This window comes from Salmo salar, chromosome 03 (assembly GCF_965601325.2).
Source record: "Salmo salar chromosome 03, fSalSal1, whole genome shotgun sequence".
In the NCBI taxonomy this organism is placed as follows: Eukaryota; Metazoa; Chordata; class Actinopteri; order Salmoniformes; family Salmonidae; genus Salmo; species Salmo salar.
Genome location: NC_138293.1, coordinates 64059381 through 64079492, shown reverse-complemented (window position 1 = coordinate 64079492; position 20112 = coordinate 64059381). Strand labels below are relative to the sequence as shown.

The 20112-nt window shown below is 45.2% G+C and overlaps 1 protein-coding gene and 1 long non-coding RNA gene across 4 annotated transcripts in view; one reads left to right on the top strand and one right to left on the bottom strand.

Moving 5' to 3' along the window:
- Positions 1–17989, bottom strand: part of LOC100380862 (mitogen-activated protein kinase kinase kinase 14) — a 25517-nt gene extending 7528 nt beyond the window's left edge. Inside the window, exons 1-5 of one of the 3 annotated variants that reach the window (XM_045715044.2) lie at positions 17833–17989; positions 1450–1717; positions 1266–1347; positions 851–1085; positions 99–479 (exon numbers count right to left, since the gene is read on the bottom strand). In XM_045715044.2, coding sequence (XP_045571000.2) covers positions 99–479; positions 851–1085; positions 1266–1347; positions 1450–1708 — 957 coding nt within the window. In that variant the 5' untranslated portion in view covers positions 1709–1717; positions 17833–17989. Of the gene's footprint in view, positions 1–98; positions 480–850; positions 1086–1265; positions 1348–1449; positions 1718–3353; positions 3613–17832 lie in introns of those variants that run through there. The other 2 variants (XM_045715043.2, XM_045715045.2) reach the window with 2 other exon arrangements.
- LOC145877592 (uncharacterized) lies at positions 17403–20112 on the top strand. Its single transcript, XR_014391933.1, has 2 exons — positions 17403–17546; positions 19696–20112. It is a non-coding gene; the product is annotated as an uncharacterized LOC145877592 (long non-coding RNA).

The following is a 20112-nucleotide window of genomic DNA, read 5'->3' as shown; positions in this document are numbered from 1 at the left end:
TAAGAGAGAACAATTGGCTGAGTGAATAAGGAGGAATCAGAAAAAGCCACAAGTAAACAACCGCATTTATCGACAACTATTGCAGTCTGGAAAGTTACCTCATTGAAGATCAGGCCCTCGTTGGTGTCAGTCTCTGAGACTTCTCCCTCCTTCTCCCTGACATCCCTTTCCACGTCTTTGCAGAAGGGACCTGCGTAGCATCGGTCCTCCTGACTGACACTGCCCCTGAGCCCTGCTAGGGCCAACGAACAGTCTCCCACACTGCTGAGAGGAGAGTCCGAGTCACTCTCCTGCCCATAGGTGGAGAGGTTGCAGGAGGGGCTAAACACCTGGGGGCCCCAGCAGGGGTGGGAATGGCTGGGGCCCCTGTTGCAGTCCTGGAGGGGGTAAGGGGGGCGTCTTGTGTCATGCGCCTCTAAACTCGGGATACTGCTACTGTAGGAAGTGCTGATGTTACTTAGGGGCTCTGAAGCGTCCTCCTAAAGGGGAGGAAGACAAACCAACCACCAGATGATTAAAGGTGACAGTCTGCCAGGAAAGAACTTTCACCTCCAGGTGATGATACTGACACTGACAACTATCTATGTGGGTGAGGCTTCAAGACTGTGGACACCTGAGGAGGAAGCTTTGTCAGACAGTCAAGAGTTCTCTGAATCACTTCCTCCCGGTTGGAAAGCTAATGTTTGTGCTAGGATGTTTGCTGATAGAAGCTCAAACACTATATGAGACCGTCTACGGTTCATACCACAGACTATGAATTATAAGAAAGGCACTTCAAGTTCAATTAGAGTTCAACGTCATCCATTTTGTGTCTGACGGTAGGATGTTACAGGGAGAGTGCTCATCTTACCTGGGTCTGGATCAGTTGAGGAGAACTGCCAGTCTGGGTCTCCTGCTCAGGGACACCAGAAGGTACTCTACGTCTCTGTCTCTGCTTCCCTGTCTCCCTCTGCTCCTCTTTCTTCTCCTTCCTCTTCTGTTTCTTCCTTGGCTTCTTCCTGGGGGAGCAGTGGGCTGGGGAGCCTGGTTTGTCCTGGTTGGAGGCTGCGGTGGAACACGCCACATTGTTGTGCTCTGATGAGTCCCTGTGGAAGACACAACAGCAATGCCTGTGTAAATGCAGTACTGTCACGAAAACCGAAACTGTAAGAAGACATTAGTGGTTTTACTAATGCTTTGTAGCTAAAGAAGAAAACCAAAGATTGAGATAGTTGGAAGGCGAGATAAGGTTGGAGTGTGTACTGGAGGGATATGTGAGGTCATACCGGTTGATTAAGCAGTTGGGGGACCCGACATAGGAGCGTTCGGAGCAGGAAGGGCTGAACTGCTGGGAGTCTTGGGTTTCACCTGGGGAAGGACAGACAGCAGGTGTTAGCTTGGTGCCATTCTCTCTCTCTCTCTGTAATTAATTCTATCAAAACTAGTATCGCCCATCCTTAGTATACTCACATTCAGCCTGGGCTATGAACGAGTTCTTCTGATAGTTCAGTGGACCTGCTTCACCCACTTGTTCTGCTGTGCCCTGTGTTAGGACTTGAATTAGTCTGGGTTTTAAACAAGCCATGAAGTCCCCTTCGCTCTCCTTCCCCTCCTCGTCAATCGTCCTGTCTTCTGGGCTGGGGAGGCTTGGGTAAGACCCCTTCAGCTCTATTTGGGGTGACCCTGAGAATGGTCTGGTCGAGTTAAAGATCCTTTGATTCACCGCCATTCTCACCTGCTGGAGAAGGAAACAGAAAATTATGTCAATTCAGAATAAAACATGGTTTTATCCTGTTTACTAACTTCGCTGTTGGTTGGACTATTCAAAACGGTCCGTCCTTGAACAGCTCAGTGTACAGCACTTCATTTGAAGCACATCTCCACAACAACCAACTTGCTGATCTAAGCGATCCTTACACCTGTCCATTAGCAGAGAGCGGAGCAGAGCTTGTGATTGCAGGGACAGCGACTGGGTAATCAAAAACCCCAGTATAGCTTGTTAACTTCTGGAAAGAGCCTCCCTCATGTCAACTGAACTTCTCACCTGCTAAGAATGGAACAATGGCCGGCTTTGTGCGGCAGTGAAACAAGTCAATCTAGTAATTGTTTATCTCTGCCTTGTATTGCGCCTCGTTCCAAAGCAAATATTTTTTGTACTTTTTAACTCTGCATTGTTGGGAATGGACTCGTAAGTAAGTATTTCCCGGTAAAGACCACACCTGTTGTATTCGGTGCATGAGACCAATAAAATTTGATTTGATTTGAAACATATCACTTTCTCAACATGGAGGAAGTGTATGCTTGACACAAAAACTTGATTGCAACTCCTTCTCTGCTGAAACTTCACGTTTTGCGGTGAGCGAATGAAACAGGAAACTCGATCACGGCCTTGTTTTGACAGTTACAACTGTGTAGTTAACACCAGAAAGTAGTTGTGTTGTAAAGACTGCTACATGGCATGCTCAAGGAACAGAACTGCCTCAGTTCCACAGAATATAATGTGTGTGTGTGTGTGTTGGAGGGCGCAAAATAGATTGAGCAGCACAAAACAATGTGCACAACACCTGCCAAGATTTACCTTAAAGATCTTGAGTTGAAAGTCTGACAAAATACACTTGAAAACTACTGGGATAAGATACAATGAGCTAGACTATGGTCAAATATGGCATGATTTCTGTCTGTATACCAGCGATATAGGTGTATGCTGTATTCATTTCTGTATTGTCAGTTAACAAGCATCAAGCATGGAGTATGTCTTTCAAATGAAAACCCCTCTGATCTGAGCATGTTTAATTCAGTAGAGAAAGGCCAGAGAGGCTTTGGACCTAGGCCCGCTTAGTGAGCACTCTAAGCGGAGAGCTATAGAGCTAGGGTTGCTGCATGTTGCATCAGTGTGCCAGCACTTCACAGGAGTTTATCTTTCCCCCTCACTTTTGATCTTCCCTTAGACAGGTGCCCTGTTCCCTTTATGACACGCCAAGCTCAGGTTGACTGCCAGGGTAAATGCTATGTAAATACTCGACTACCCTGTTTATACCCGGATATGCAAATCGCGTTAGAAATTTCTTAGAACCTGTATAGCATTCAAAACAAACACTCCACACTGTTTAGTGAATTTTCCTCCACTTTCCTGTCAATCTCTCATTCCCCTCCTCCACACACACTTTGTCTAACCCAGACTCTGATCAGGCACACCAGCTTTCTCATTCACTGATCATCACTTCCTGCTAAAGCGAGAGCTCCGCACACGTACCCCTCCTCCAAAACACAGCACCACACCCCAACTGAAATCAAGTGGGGCGGAAGTAAGAACAGGCCCTTTGACAAAGAACTGGACAGAAAAATAGACGCTGAGGAAGGAAACATAGACCTACCGACAGAGGCAGGTCCGAATTGCAGGTCTGCAGTCTCTTCTGGTTATCCGTTTTTCATTAAACTAAACTGAAGTCAAATATTCTGCAGTAAATACCCCTATCCTTCCAAATGATAACTCACTCTCTGTAATATAGGTCTCTTTCGACTCTCTCTGTCTCTCTCTCTACTTCACTCTGTAATCTTGCTGTGTATCTCGGTTGCTTGGTGTCGCTTGATCCCACTGGCCCACTGCCAACCTGGGTAGGAGCTGTGATTGGTTGACGGTGATTTACGGGAAATCCATCTCACTTCCCCACATCCCCCCTCCCTCTTTTCCCTGCAGCAGCAGGGCTGTCTTGCTCTTTCTGCACTTTCTCTTTCTCTCGCTTATGCTCAGTGTCTTTCTGTCCCATTTTCACTCTCCCTAAATAATGGGAAAATTAGAGCACATTATTAAAAAGCGCACCCAACAGTGTCCAAATCTAACCTGTCTAACTCTTTAAATGTTCATTTGGGACCCAAAACAACAGACCCTGAAGATCTAATTCCCCAAAGTAAGGGGCCACGTGTTAGTTATGTACTAGACTATGTTATACTCTTTGGACACACTTTAAGCCTCTCATTGTGCTGCGTCGGGGCTGCAGAAAGGGGTCAGGGTTCAGGGATATGCTCTTAAAACACACTGACGGTCAAATACCAAGCAAACGATGATGCATGAATAAGCCACTTGATCCCATCAGGCCAGAGTAGTCGCATCAATCATGTCCACAGGAACACCCTGGTTCTGTTCTGCATATAGCCAAAGTTATGTGCTCCCATAAATCAATGATGCTGCTATCAATCCCCTCTGTCTGTATAATCTATGATTTTTAGTTATGGGTGTTGAACTCCCAACCTTTAGCCCCTGCTGTTTTCCCTTCTTATTATAATCATTTTAATAAATAAAACAACATCAGATTGACCCATGAGGATTACATGTGAGAATTGTGAGGTTTTAACTCATAGCAAGGAAAAGGTCGGCCACCTTCTTGAGTTTAGGAAAACCTCACTTCCTTTTTTGGTTTCCTCTTTTTTGAGAGAGGAACAACAAATTACTCAGAACAGAGCCACTAAAGGGCAAGGAAACTCAGGGACCACATTTGGACATGTCAAACAGCCAACTCTTGTATCAAATCATAGCAGTGTGTGACAGCTTAAAGCAAGTAGCCTACAGTATATGAATTTATCATCACCCTTGACTCTTGCTTAATTTTACTTGTGATCGCTTAAACAGAGTGAATGTGATAATTTTCTATCCTGGGATTAGCCTACATCCTCTGGCCTTGATGGATCACTCACAAGTCATTTGCCCTCTTAAAAACCTCTTGAAGAGGTTAAACTATGAGAACTACAGGCTAATGATAGGTTGTAGAGCTGCACTCCACAGCCCAGAAAACCACTCTGACCATAGAGACCAGTCATTGTGATATATAAAGTAAGTCCTCCCCTAGCTGTACTCAGTATTTGGTAAACTGTGCAGATTCAGTTTTTTGTTTCTCTATGTTGTGTTATTACAGCAATGTAACAACTTTGTAATAACAATGTAGGCCCCTGCCTAACTGTCAATGTGACAATGTAACTGTGTTTGAGGACCTCTCGACTCCCTATCAAAAACACATGCATGAAAAACATGAGCATGATACTCAGTGAGCAGAGGGGTGGGGGACAGTTGGAATCTTGGTAGAGGAGTGAGAGAATGTGGGGGCAGAAAGGACAGGAATGGGAGGAGGGGTGGAAAGGGGATCCAAAAATGGCAGCTAGATTCTGGGGGAGTGAATGTAGACTGTAGAGGATACAACAAAGAAAGGAACAAATAGAGGAACTGCTACAGATGGAACTGCTGAAAAGATTCAGGATGGATACACACAGACACACAATGACCACTGACTCATATACACCCACTCAGATTAGCAGAATACCAGAGGCTTGAGTAAGGACAGCCGAGGGCTCCATCTCCTGCAGGACCTGGATAATTTAACACACCAGTACGCCTCCACCATTCCTGGATACCTGCCAGTACTTCTGGGCCCCCCAGTCCCTCACAGATCACTGTTACGAGGCATTCATTCAGTGACTAGCAAGCAACTCATGGGAATCCAAAATGAATGTCTCAATGAGTGAATAACGCAGGGTATCAGAGGGGGTGAAGGCCTCTGTGCATAGCAACATATCCTTCACACGCCAGAAAGACAACAGCTATTCACTCTGGTGCTAAAAATGCATCATAGACATAGAGAAGGACATTGCTTCTCTTTGTCATTTCATCAGGTTCGCGTCTGGTCCCTGAGTGGAAGACTTAAGCCCAGTGGTGTAGTGGGGGCTATATGCTGTATACCCACTATTCTTTTCAGTGGGCATTGTGTATACTCACTTTTTAATCGTCACTGATGCTGCTCAATGTTTTGTTCTACGACACCCACAAGTGTCACAGGACTCGTCTGAAGGTAACCAGGTACCGGTTCAAAAAATGAATGGGTTAAATATGTGTTAAAAAAAATATTTTAAAAATAAGAAATCTGAGCTTTCTTCTATCTAATAGATATAGGACAGACACTTCAAAACCTTATTCCTTAGGATACATTTTTTGACTGTCTGTTTTGCCATTTATGAACGTGTCATTGAATGCGTTTCTATGGGCAAATTCTATATTTTAACAAGTACTTTGCAAATATATATATTTTTTTATACCTACAGGGTCTTTAACCTGTTGGGGCTAGGGGGCAGTATTTGCACGGCCGGATAAAAAACGTACCCGATTTAAACTGGTTACTACTCTTGCCTAGAAACGAGAATATGCATATAATTAGTAGATTTGGATAGAAAACACTCTAAAGTTTCTAAAACTGTTTGAATGGTGTCTGTGAGTATAACAGAACTCATATGGCAGGCCAAAACCTGAGAAGATTCCATACAGGAAGTGCCCTGTCTGACAATATGTTCTCCTTCATTGGCATCTCTATCAAAAATACAGCATCTCTGCTGTAACGTGACATTTTCTAAGGCTTCCATTGGCTCTCAGAAGTCGCCAGAAAGTGGAATGACGTCTCTCCAGTCTCTGGGCGAAAAACAGCAGGAGATTTTGTGAGTGGTCAGGCTGAGAACAGTGACACTGGAGATGCGCGTTCATGTGAATTCTCCATGTTTTTCTTTCTCTCTTTGAATGAATACAACGTCACCCGGTTGGAATATTATCGCTATTTTATGAGAAAAATCGCATAAAAATTGATTTTAAACAGCGTTTGACATGCTTCGAAGTACGGTAATGGAATATTTTGAATTTTTTTGTCACGAAATGCGCTCGCGCATCACCCTTCGGATAGTTACCTGAACGCATGAACAAAACGGAGCTATTTCAATATAACTATGGATTATTTCGAACCAAAACAACATTTGTTGTTGAAGTAGAAGTCCTGGGAGTGCATTCTGACGAAGAACAGCAAAGGTAATCCAATTTTTCTTATAGTAAATCTGAGTTTGGTGAGGGCCAAACTTGGTGGGTGCCAAATTAGCTAGCCGTGATGGCCGGGCTATCTACTCAGAATATTGCAAAATGTGCTTTCGCCGAAAAGCTATTTTAAAATCTGACACCGCGATTGCATAAAGGAGTTCTGTATCTATAATTCTTAAAATAATTGTTATGTATTTTGTAAACGTTAATCGTGAGTAATTAAGTAAATTCACCGGAAGTTTGCTAGTTCTGAACATCACATGCTAATGTAAAAAGCTGGTTTTTTATATAAATATGAACTTGATTGAACAAAACATGCATGTATTGTATAACATAATAGCCTAGGAGTGTCATCTGATGAAGATCATCAAAGGTTAGTGCTGCATTTAGCTGTGGTTTTGGTTTTTGTGACATATAGGCTTGCTTTGAAAATGGCTGTGTGATTATTTTTGGCAGGGTACTCTCCTGACATAATCTAATGTTTTGCTTTCGCTGTAAAGCCTTTTTGAAATCGGACAGTGTGGTTAGATTAACGAGAGTCTTGTCTTTAAAATGGTGTAAAATAGTCATATGTTTGAGAAATTGAAGTTATAGCATTTATGAGGTATTTGTATTTCACGCCACGCGATTCCACTGGCTGTTGACTAGCGTCCCACCTTGCCCAGGGAGGTTAAATCAAATAGCTAAATTATTCTTGGTATGACCATCTTGTCACGATTCCCACCGACGGTGGCGCCCCCTCCTGCTCGGGTGGCGCTCGGCGGTCGTCGTCACCGGCCTATTAGCTGCCACTGATTCCCTTTTTCTGTTTCCCCCCCTTTTGTGAGTGTTTGCACCTGTTCGTAGTGGGGGTGATTAGCGGGGCAATAATTATTAGCTGGTCCGCCTTCTCATTGTGCGGGATTGTCATTCCTGTTTGTGTGCTTGTGTTTACGCATGTGCGTTAGTTTTGCGCCGCATGTGTTTTCCCCTGTGTTTGGGGCACTTTGTTTTGTGTGCGCACTATTCGCTGTTTGGGGTGGCTTGTGTGTGTTTGCCTCTTGACCCATTAAAAAGCCACTACCCTGTGCTCGTTGCTTCCTGCGTTTTGATTCCTCACCCACGACGCCCGAGCCTTACAGAATCCCGCACCACAATACTATGGAGTCAGCAGGAGCAGCGGCCAACCCCCTTCCCTCGATGGAGGAACGCGTGCTCCACCATACTACTGTCCTCCACCGAATCGGATCCGCGATGGATCAGATTATGGAGAGGATGGACCGATGGGAGAGGGATGGTCTCCTCTCTCCACCTCCGGCTCCTCCGACGCGGCCACCTCCGCCTCCCACTGCGTCTGTCTCTGGCGCGCTTTGTCTGGCGCTCCCGAGGGAGTATGATGGAGCGGCAGCTGGGTGCCAGGGTTTTCTGCTCCAGCTCGAGGTGTACCTGGCCACCGTCAGACCTGCTCCCTCGGGAGAGAAGAGCGTGAGTGCCCTCGTTTCCTGCCTGATGGGCCGAGCTCTGGAGTGGGCCAATGCTGTCTGGAATGGTCCGGACTCGGCAAGGGACCACTACCCAGAGTTCACCCGCCGCTTTCGGGCCGTGTTCGACCACCCTCCGGAAGGAAGAGCGGCAGGTGAGCGGCTGTTCCACCTCAGGCAGGAGACGAGGAGCGCGCAGGACATCGCGCTGGAGTTCAGGACCTTGGCTGCTGGGGCGGGGTGGAACGACAGGGCCCTTATAGACCATTACCGGTGTAGTCTCCGGGCGGACGTCCGCAGGGAGCTAGCCTGTCGGGACACCGCTCTGTCCCTTGATGAGCTCATCGATATGTCCATCCGTCTGGACAATCTGCTGGCTGCCCGTGGGCGTTTGGAAAGGGTCCTGTCCGTTCCACCTCCGTGCACCCCGCCCCTACTCCTATGGAGGTGGGGGGGGGGGCTGTGCCAAGGGGCACCGGAGGAGGTGGCTCCTCCTGCACCAGCTGTGGTCGGAGAGGACACATGGCCGACCGGTGCTGGAGGAGTCAGTCTGGGAGTCGAGAGGGCAGGCAGAACACTTCTCGGTCACCCCAGGTGAGTCAGCACCAAATTCACCCAGAACCCCGTTGGTCACGTGTTCTTACTAATTTTGTTTTCTGATTTTTTCCCCTCTTCCCAGCATAGGGCGCTAGTCGATTCAGGCGCAGCTGGGAACTTTATGGATCGCGGACTTGCCATTAAGCTGGGCATTCCGCGATTGCCGATAGATTCCCCCTTCCCCATGCACTCCCTAGATAGCCGACCATTAGGGTCAGGGCTAGTCAGGGAGTCTACGGTTCCACTGGACATGGTAACGCAGGGGAATCATAAGGAACGGATTCGTTTTTTTCTTATTGATTCGCCTGCGTTTCCGGTGGTGCTGGGGGTCCCCTGGCTGGCTGATCACAATCCCCGGATTTCGTGGAAACAGGGGGTTCTCCAGGGGTGGTCAGAGGAGTGTTCAGGGAGGTGTCTAGGAGTTTCCATAGATGCCACGTCGGTGGAGAGTCCAGACCAGGTGTCCACCGTGCGCATTCCCCCTGAATACGCCGATCGCTTTCTGTAAAAAGAGGGCGACCAAATTACTACCTCATCGACAGGGGGATTGTGCGATAGATCTCCAGGTTAACGCTGCGCTTCCCAAGAGTCACGTATACCCCTTGTCACAGGAGGAGACGGTGGCTATGGAGACATATATCACGGAATCTCTAGGACAGGGGTACATTCGGCCCTCCATCTCACCCGCCTCCTTGAGTTTCTTTTTTGTGAAGAAAAAGGAGGGAGGTCTGCGTCCGTGCATTGATTACAGAGGTCTAAATGCTATCACGGTGGGGTTTGGTTACCCGCTACCTCTCATCGCTACGGCGGTGGAATCATTTCACGGAGCAAAATTCTTCACAAAACTGGATCTCAGGAGCGCGTATAACCTGGTGCGTATTAAGGATGGAGACGAGTGGAAAACCGCATTTAGTACCACATCGGGCCATTATGAGTACCTCGTCATGCCGTATGGGTTGAAGAATGCTCCAGCCGTCTTTCAATCCTTTGTAGACGAGATTCTCAGGGACCTGCACGGGCAGGGCGTGATTGTCTATATCGATGATATTCTGATATATTCCGCCACCCGCTCCGCGCATGTGTCCCTAGTACGCAAGGTGCTTGGGAAACTGCTGGAGCATGACCTATACGTTAAGGCTGAGAAATGTGTGTTTACCAAATGAGCCGTTTCCTTCCTGGGTTATCACATTTCCACCACGGGGGTGGTGATGGAGTGCGACCGCGTTAAGGCCGTGCGTAATTGACCGACTCCAACCACGGTGAAGGAAGTGGAGCGGTTCTTAGGCTTTGCCAATTACTACCGGAGGTGTATTCGGGGTTTTGGCCAGGTAGCGGCTCCCATTACCTCACTGCTGAAGGGGGGGCCGGTGCGTTTGCGGTGGTTGACGGAGGCGGACGGAGCCTTCAAGAAGTTGAAGGTGCTGTTCACCGAAGCACCCGTGTTGGCGCACCCGGACCCGTCTCTAGCATTCATAGTGGAGGTGGACACATCCGAGGCTGGGTGGGTGCCGTGCTATCACAGCGCTCGGGTACGCCATTGAAACTCCGCCCCTGCGCTTTCTTTTCGAAGAAGCTCAGTTCGGCGGAGCGTAACTATGATGTGGGGGACAGGGAGTTACTAGCGGTGGTAAAAGCCTTGAGGGTGTGGCGACACTGGCTTGAGGGGGCTAAGCACCCCTTTCTCATCTGGACCGACCATCGAAATCTGGAGTACATCTGGGCAGCTAGGAGACTGAATCTGTGTCAGGCAAGGTGGGCCATGTTCTTCACCCGGTTTAGGTTTAGGATCTCCTATAGACCAGGCTCCCTGAACACGAGGGCCGACACGCTGTCCCGTCTTTATGACATGGAGGACCGGCCCATCGATCCAACTCCCATCATTCCAGCGTCTAGACTGGTGGCACCGGTGGTATGGGAGGTGGACGCGGACATCGAGCGGGCATTAGTATTGGAACCTGCGCCTTCACAGTGTCCCGTGGGTCGCATGTATGTGCCGCTCGGTGTTTGTGATCAATTGATTCGGTGGGCGCACACGCTACCCACTTCGGGTCATCCTGGTGTGGCGAGGACAGTACGGAGTCTCAGGGGGAAGTACTGGTGGCCCACCTTGGCTAAGGACGTGAGGTTCTATGTCTCTTCCTGTTCGGTGTGCGCCCAGAGTAAGGCTCCTAGGCATCTCCCGAGAGGGAAGTTACAGCCCCTCCCCGTTCCGCAACGGCCATGGTCGCACCTGTCTGTAGACTTCTTGACAGATCTTCCCCCGTCTCAGGGGAACACTACGATTCTGGTGGTTGTGGATCGGTTTTCAAAGTCCTGCCGTCTCCTCCCGTTGCCCGGTCTCCCTATGGCCCTGCAGACTGCGGAGGCCCTATTTACCCACGTCTTCCGGCACTACGGGGTGCCGGAGGACATTGTCTCTGATCGAGGTTCCCAGTTCACATCCAGGGTCTGGAAAGTGTTTATGGAGCGGCTGGGGGTCTCGGTCAGTTTGACCTCCGGTTATCACCCCGAGAGTAATGGGCAGGCGGAGAGGGTGAACCAGGAGGTGGGCAGGTTTCTGAGGTCGTATTGCCAGGACCGGCCAGGGGAGTGGGCGAGGTACATTCCTTGGGCGGAGTTAGCCCAGAACTCACTTCGTCACTCCTCTACTAACATGTCACCCTTTCAGTGTGTTTTGGGTTACCAGCCGGTCCTGGCACCATGGCACCAGAGCCAGACAGAGGCTCCTGCGGTGGAGGACTGGGTACAGCGCTCCAAGGAGACCTGGAGAGCCGTCCAGGAATCCCTGAAGGAGGCCAGTGGACGGCAGAAGAGGAGTGCTGACCGCCACCGCAGTGAGGCACCCGTGTTCGTACCGGGGGACAGGGTCTGGCTCTCGACCTGGAATCTGTCCCTCTGCGTGCCCTGCCGGAAGCTGGGGCTGCAGTGTGTGGGGCCCTTTAAAGTCCTGAGGAGGATAAACGAGGTGTGTTATCGGTTACAACTCCCTTCCTATTACCGCATTAACCCCTCATTTCATGTGTCTCTCCTCAGGAAAATTAGGTGCTGGAGGTCACTCTGCCCCCTCTGGACATCGGGGGGGTCCCCAGCATACAGCATACGGGCCATTCTGGACTCGAGACGCCGGGTGAGGGGCCTGCAGTACCTCGTAGACTGGGAGGGGTACGGTCCGGAGGAGAGGTGCTGGGTGTCGGCGGAGGACGTCTTGGACCCATCCATGTTGAGGGATTTCCATCGCCTCCGTCCGGATCGCCCTGTGCCTCGCCCTCCGGGTCGTCCTCGAGGCCGGTGTCGGCGCGCGTCAGGAGGGGGGTACTGTCACGATTCCCACCGACGGTGGCGCCCCCTCCTGCTCGGGTGGCGCTCGGCGGTCGTCGTCACCGGCCTATTAGCTGCCACTGATTCCCTTTTTTTGTTTTCCCCCCTTTTGTGAGTGTTTGCACCTGTTCGTAGTGGGGGTGATTAGCGGGGCTATAATTATTAGCTGGTCCACCTTCTCATTGTGCGGGATTGTCATTCCTGTTTGTGTGCTTGTGTTTACGCTTGTGCGTTAGTTTTGCGCCGCATGTGTTTTCCCCTGTGTTTGGGGCACTTTGTTTTGTGTGCGCGCTATTCGCTGTTTGGGGTGGCTTGTGTGTGTTCGCCTCTTGACCCATTAAAAAGCCACTACCCTGTGCTCGCTGCTTCCTGCGTTTTGATTCCTCACCCACAACGCCCGAGCCTTACACATCTTAATACAATTCCATATGTTAGGCAAGTATAAAACACACAAGGGGCGCTATTTTCAATCAGAAGGTTATCAATGCTAACAAGTACATGTACAATCCCATAGCAAATGCTAGCTTAATGCTAACATGCAAACCTTTTACATAAACTATTTGGAGGACAGACATCCCAGGTCATACAAGTAACTCAAAAATGTTACTCACTGTTTGTTGCACGCAAAAAAAAAGAGTATTAGACAGCAAGCCTCTTGATCCAGGAGGGGATTCTCTTTTGTTACCAAGAGGACCTTGATTGCAAAAAGCTAACCACTTAAGCTTACTACAAGCTCTACGCAGACGTACGATTCGGAGTGTTGCAATATCATTTTTCGGCACAAAAGGAGCGTCTCTTTGTAATAGGCTCCGGCATTTTACTTACTTTTTTACTTCCTGAAAATTAAGACACGCTGTATCATTCCTTCCACAGTGGGGGCAGTGTTGTCGCTTGGCTCCTTGATCTGATCTATAGGCTATATAGGCTACTCGAGTACTTGAACAGACGTCAAAGCTTGTTCTTTAACCAGGGATCACAGTTATATTTTGTCCCAATTGTTTTATTTATTTTGTCTTGAAGACAACTTTAATTTGCTTTGACTCTAGTATTCCATTTGTACATGTGCATTTGTGACTACCTCATTAAGCTGTTTGTACAAATGTGCATTTGTGACTAACTCGTGAAGCTGGTTGAGAGAATGCCAAGTGTGTGCAAAGCTGTCATCAAGGCAAAGGTTGGCTACTTTGAAGAATCTCAAATATATTTTGATTTGTTTAACCTTTTTTTGGTTACTACATGAGTCCATATGTGTTATTTCATAGTTTTAATGTCTTCACTATTATTCTACAATGTAGAAAATAAAGAAAAACTCTGGAATGAGTAGGTGTGTCCAAACTTTTGATTGGTACTGTATATGGGGCAATTTAGCAATTAGGATTTGTAATGGTCTGTAATGGTTATGATAAATTATAGATAAATGCGCGCATATTTCTTTCCAGCGCAGGCCTTGTGTTCAAAAATTTGAGTACTCTTAAAAAAAAAACATGTGAATACATGTGAAAAATGTAAAATGCCCATCCTTGCATCAAAGTAACCTATTTTGCATTGATAACCAAATATAATCTCAGCGACTATTTAAACAGTTAAACCAAACATCATGAATCAACCCAAAAAGGTATTTCGTTTAAAAGTAATAACTACAGTAATAACTAGTTATTATTATGAAATGGTAGAACCTGCTGTAGCCAACTAGCGAACCATGTGCTTTTTTTCTCCCAACATGATGACATTCTATTTGTAGCTTATATGGGAATGAATACACAAGCAGCATATCAAACTGGGATCATGTTTTAGGTTACATCGGCATGTATAAGAATATTTTCCAGGCCATATTTTTTAAATTATAAATCTGATTATTTCACAAAGGCTAGCTAGCTTGTTATGTTTTTAGCCAGGTTAAAGCTAGCTTGCCAGGATGCTCAGGGCCAGGGTTCCAGTCTAAAAGCACGGTTTCGAAAAGGTTCAGCGTCGATACTGCAGTTTAACTGATGCCCGGCCCAGAAAGATAATTTCCATAGATGGACACATAGAGAAGTCAGATTAGAAAATTCCTAATAAAACACTTCAGTCATCACCTTTGTGCACAAATCATTACTTTAATTATTCAAATAATTGTTGAGGCTGATTTTTTTCCATCACTCACAGACGAAGATATTAAAATGTTATATTCATCCAATGTCTGCCATGTTTTTGGATGACGTCATGGCTGCTCCCTGTGCGTATGAGATGTTGGCTGTATAAATCGGATGCAACCGAGTCCATGAATCGGCGCATGTGAACGTGAGTAGATCTACCTTGAAAACAACGGTTGGACATCTTGGATGCAGTCTCCAGTTCTTATTATATCTGTGGCTGCCAGCTAGCTACTACTAGCAAGGAAAGTCACAAAATGAAAAATCTTTGCTATCGCCCCCCTTGTGAATGAGAGTGGGCCCATGTTACAAAAAGGTTTTCGCTACTCCAAAAATCCCACTCCACCCACAAAGATCAATGGAGTGAAGCTTTTATTTCATGTTTTTTTTATTTTACCTTTATTTAACTAGGCAAGTCAGTTAAGAATAAATTCCTATTTTCAATGACGGCCTAGGAACAGTGGGTTCTGCCTTGTTCAGGGGCAGATTTATTTACCTTGTCAGCTCCGATCTTGCAACCTTTCAGTTACTAGTCCAACGCTCTAACCACTAGGCTACCAAGCTTGATAGATAACTAGCTACTATGTCAGCAAACCAAATGCACAACTGCAGAGCATTTAGCACATTATAGACAGTTAACTTAATAGTTATATCTAGCTGCAAACATTTAGTTGTGAATTCAATACTGTAACTATGCTATGGTGTATGCTGCACAACAGTGAGTGACTCAAAAGGCTTCGGTCTCTTGTCTTTGTGTGCTTGTAATAACAACATGTGACTGGGAACTACCAGTAAGCTTCATAATGTAAAATAATGTGAGAGGTGAACGCGATCTGCTTTATTTCCTGGAGAATTGCAAAAGTTGACTGCAGGTGTTTATAAAAGTAGAATCAGTGATATGACGCAAGTAGATGCAGAAAGTAAACAGCATAGTGGGTTAATTTCGACAACAACTAAGAGCGTTAAAGTGTGAGACTCAATTTCTCTGCTGTATTGGTATACGGTATACTGCCCAAGCCTATATATATAGCAGACCCTGTACAGACAACTGGTAGAGGGTTGATAGGCCAATTGGCTTATCAAATTCAGCAACTTGTCCAAAAATAGCCTACTAGACTAAATTAAACTGCTAGCATGAAAAACACAAGTTTTGAGGGAGCGTGCAATTCTCACTGCAGCACTGTCAACCACAGCTGTTGCCAGATAGAGAAATTAACATTAAATTATCATAAACTGTCTCCAACATAATTGTAGAGAATTTGGCGGTATGTCCAACCGGCCTCATAACCGCAGACCACGTGTATGGTGGCGGTGGGGTTATGTTATGGGCAGGCATAAGCTACGGAGAATGCATTTTATCTATGGCAATTTGAATGCACAGATACCGTGACGAGATATCCTGACGAGGTCCTGATGCCCATTGTCGTGCCATTCATTTGCCGCCATCACCTCATGTTTCAGCATGATAATGCACAGCCCAATGTCACAAGGATCTGTACACAATTCCTGGAAGCTGAAAATGTCCTAGTTCTTCCATGGCCTGCATACTAACCAGACATGTCACCCATTGAGCATGTTTGGGATGCTCTGGATTGACGTGTACGACAGCGTGTTCCAGTTCCAGACTATATCCAGCAACTTCGCACAGCCATTGAAGAGGAGTGGGACAACATTCCACAGCCCACAATCAGCAGCCTGATCAACTCTATGTGAAGGAGATGTGTCGTGCTGCATGAAGCAAATGGTTGGCACACCACCAGACAGTGACTGGTTTTGTGTTCCAAACCCCTACTTGTGACCAACTGATGCATATCTGTATTCCCAGTCATGTTAAATCCATAGATTAGTGCCTAAGGAATTTATTTCAATTGACTATTTCCTTATATAAACTGTAACTCAGTAAAATCTTTGAAATTGTTGTATGTTGGGTTTATATTTTTGTTCAGTATACAATTCCGATGCTGTGTTTTTAAAGTTTAAAAAAGTCAACAATCATGACTTTCCAACCGGTTTTCGAAACATATGTTGATATGCCCCTTGTCTTTCATATCAGCGAAAAAGAATCCTTCAAATAAGAAAGATACACTTACTGTAGAGTTTTGCACAGATCCACAAGCTGTGCAAGCCTCCTGTTGAGGAACTACACTTCCACACGTGTTCGGAGCGCATTAGATAGGTGGCCACCTGGGCAAATTAGCTATGTCTTCCATAAACAAGCGATGTATATTGGAGATACCATTGGTCTACTAGATACGAAATTCAACAATCGTTTAATAAGGGATATTTTCTACAGGAAGTCTATTCCCTCTGCGATATTTTGTTGGGCTTCATCGTTTGATGTAAACTGGCGCCGTGCTTGGCTCACTCCACACAGATTTATGGTGACCAATAAAGTAAAGGAGATCTCCTTTAAGATAATCCATAGATGCTATCCGTGTAATAGCTTGATTTCTAAATATATATTTGACGTTACCAGTGAATGCAGTTTTTGTGAACTAGAAACTGAATCTATTGAACACTTATTCTGTAATTGTTTATATAGTGAAGTGTTTTGGACTGATGTAAAACTATATCTTAGCCGCAAATTGCATACAACCATTGATATTACTAAGTTTGACATATTATTTTACTACACTGATTCCACAATTGAACGTGAGTATGTCATAAATCTCTTTATTTTATTAGGAACATCTTTTATCCATAAATCAAAATTTATGAAGAAAAAGCCCCTTTTCTTAATTTTTTTATCTGATTTGGAACAGTACGTAGAATCTTTAAAACGTATACAAAACAATATGTCAAAAAAATGTATTCGATATATGTCTGTATTTGATTTGATATAATATATATTTTTTTTTTTCTCTAATTTCTTTGGATTCCCTCTGGCTGTTATGTTATGTTATGTTTATGTTTTGCATGTTACTGTTATTTACAGCAAGTTAAATAAAGATTTGTGCAAACTTTAAATTTTTTTAAAAAAATAACAAAAAATATTGGAGATACATTTGGGCGTGTGGGAACACTAACCCAATAAAGGTGTGTAGTAATTTAAACTTTTGTTTTATGAAAGCAAAAGGTTATTTCTCTCTGATCTGGAAGATACGTTCCTTATGTTTCAAAAAAACGTTCTGCAAGCGATACGTGTTCATGTTTGTAGCAAGCGTTGGCGGCTCTTAACAAAGCACCCGGGTCAGAAGATTACTATCGTCAACAGACCGTGTACTGTACTGTAATATCTGGCAATATCTACTGTAATAGCTTATTTGGCAACTTCGTGCATAACATCTACCTGGGTCATTTGTTATCTTAAATGTAACAACTAAGAAGTTCTTAAGTAATTAACGTTACGTCGTTTCATACGCTGGTCGAGAAAAATGTTGAGGCGACTTCACTTCACCTCCTTTTCCTCCGCCATTTCAAATGTACTTCAACCCATTTGCTAAGAAAGTTATTAATCTTGTGGGCATATTCAATTTTGATATCTTTATAGTTCATATTGACTTACCTTTGTTCAGGTCTGTTGTTTTTACAATAATAAAAGGCGTCGGCTGTTTTCAGCATTTACACAGTTCGCTAAAAATGTCCAACGTTGAAAATTAGGATTGCGTCATCGGAGGGGGTGTAGATCTGAAAATCGAAAGTACATGATCGTTTTCGAAATTAGGTTTGAATGGAGGAAGTGTGTGGTTCTTGTGTACAATTACTTTAGTAAACATCAAGGCTGCGTTTAAACAGGCAGCCCAATTCTGATCTTTTTTCCACTCATACGTATTTTCTCACCAATCACATCTTTTCTCAGATCTTTTTCAAATGCGATCCGATTGAAAAAAGCAGAATTGGGCTGCCTGTCTAAACGCAGTCTAAATCTTTTCACAATGTAGGCACAACTTTTCTCAACTAAGTTATATCGAACCTGGAAGCTATGGATAGTGAGGATCCATAGCGACCACTAGCGGCTGCCAAGCCTAATCCAAGCGCTAGCGGAGGTTTCTCTGACATGGCATGCTTGGTGGCACCCAAGTATGAGCAAGTGTGCATAAAGCGAAGGGCAAGCATGTAGGCCTACCAGTAGCGGTGAGTGGATAAAATCACTGGGGAAGCCAAGCCAGGAAAAAATAGCCATATTACAACCTATGTGTTGTGATAATTGCGTTTTTCACTATAATATCCTGTTAGTTCATATGCCATGGTTCACCGGCGGTCCAGTTTTATCCCTCCCAAGTTTTCTGAGCAAAAGAAAATCTAAAAATACACAGTACCAGTCAAAAGTTTGGACACACCTACTCATTCCAGGGTTTTTCTTTATTTTTTCTATTTTCTACATTGTAGAATAATAGTGAAGACATCAAAACTATGAAATAACACATATGGAATCATGTAGTAACCAAAAAAGTGTTAAACAAATCAAAATATATTTTATATTTGAGATTCTTCAAAGTAGCCACCCTTTTCCTTGATGACAGCTTTGCACACTCTTGGCATTCTCTCAACCAGCTTCAGGAGGTAGTCACCAGGAATGCATTTCAATTAATAGGTGTGCCTTGTTAAAAGTAAAAAATGTGTGGAATTTCTTTCCTTCTTATTGCATTTGGGCCAATCAGTTGTGTTGTGACAAGGTAGGGGTGGTATACAGAAGATAGCCCTATTTGGTAAAATACCAAGTCCATATTATGGCAAGAACAGCTCAAATAATCACAGAGAAACGACAGTCCATCATTACGTTAAGACATGAAGGTCAGTCAATGCAGAACATTTCAAGAACATTGAAAGTTTCTTTAAGTGCAGTCGCAAAAACCATGAAGCACTATGATGAAACTGGCTCTCATGAGAACCGCCACAGGAAAGGAAGACCCTGCTGCAGAGGATAAGTTCATTAGAGTTACCAGCCTCAGAAATTGAAGCCCAAATAAATTCTTCACAGAGTTCAAGTAACAGACACAACTCAACATCAACTGTTCAGAGGATACGGCGTGAATCAGGCCTTCATGGTCAAATTTCTGCAAAGAAACCACTACTAAAGGACACCAATAATAAGAAGAGACTTGCTTGGGCCAAGAAACATGAGCAATGGACATTAGACCGGTGGAAATCTGTCCATTGGTCTGATGAGTCCAAATTTGAGATTTTTGGTTCCAACCGCCGTGTCTTTGTGAGACGCAGAGTAGGTGAACGGATGATCTCTGCATCTGTGGTTCCCACCGTGAAGCATGGAGGTGTGATGGTGTGGGTGTGCTTTGCTGGTGACACTGTCTGTGATTTATTTAGAATTCAAGGCACACTTAACCAGCATGGCTACCACAGCATTCTGCAGTTATACGCCATCCTATCTGGTTCGCGCTGATTGGGACTATCATTTGTTTTTCAACAGGACAATGACCCAACACACCTCCAGGCTGTGTAAGAGCTATTTGACCAAGAAGTAGTGCTGCATCAGATGACCTGGCCTCCACAATCACCCGACCTCAACCCAATTGAGATGGTTTGGGATAAGTTGGACCGCAGAGTGAAGGAAAAGTAGCCAACAAGTGCTCCGCATGTGTGGGAATTCTTTCAAGACTGTTGGAAAAGCATTCCAGGTTAAACTGGTTGAGAGAATGCCAAGAGTGTGCAAAGCTGTCATCAAGGCAAAGGGTTGCTACTTTGAAGAATCTCAAATATAAAATATATTTTGAGTTAACACTTTTTTTGTTACTACATGATAACGTGTTATTTCATAGTTTTGATTTCTTCACTATTATTCTACAATGTAGAAAATAGTAAAAATAAAGAAAAACCCTTGAATGAG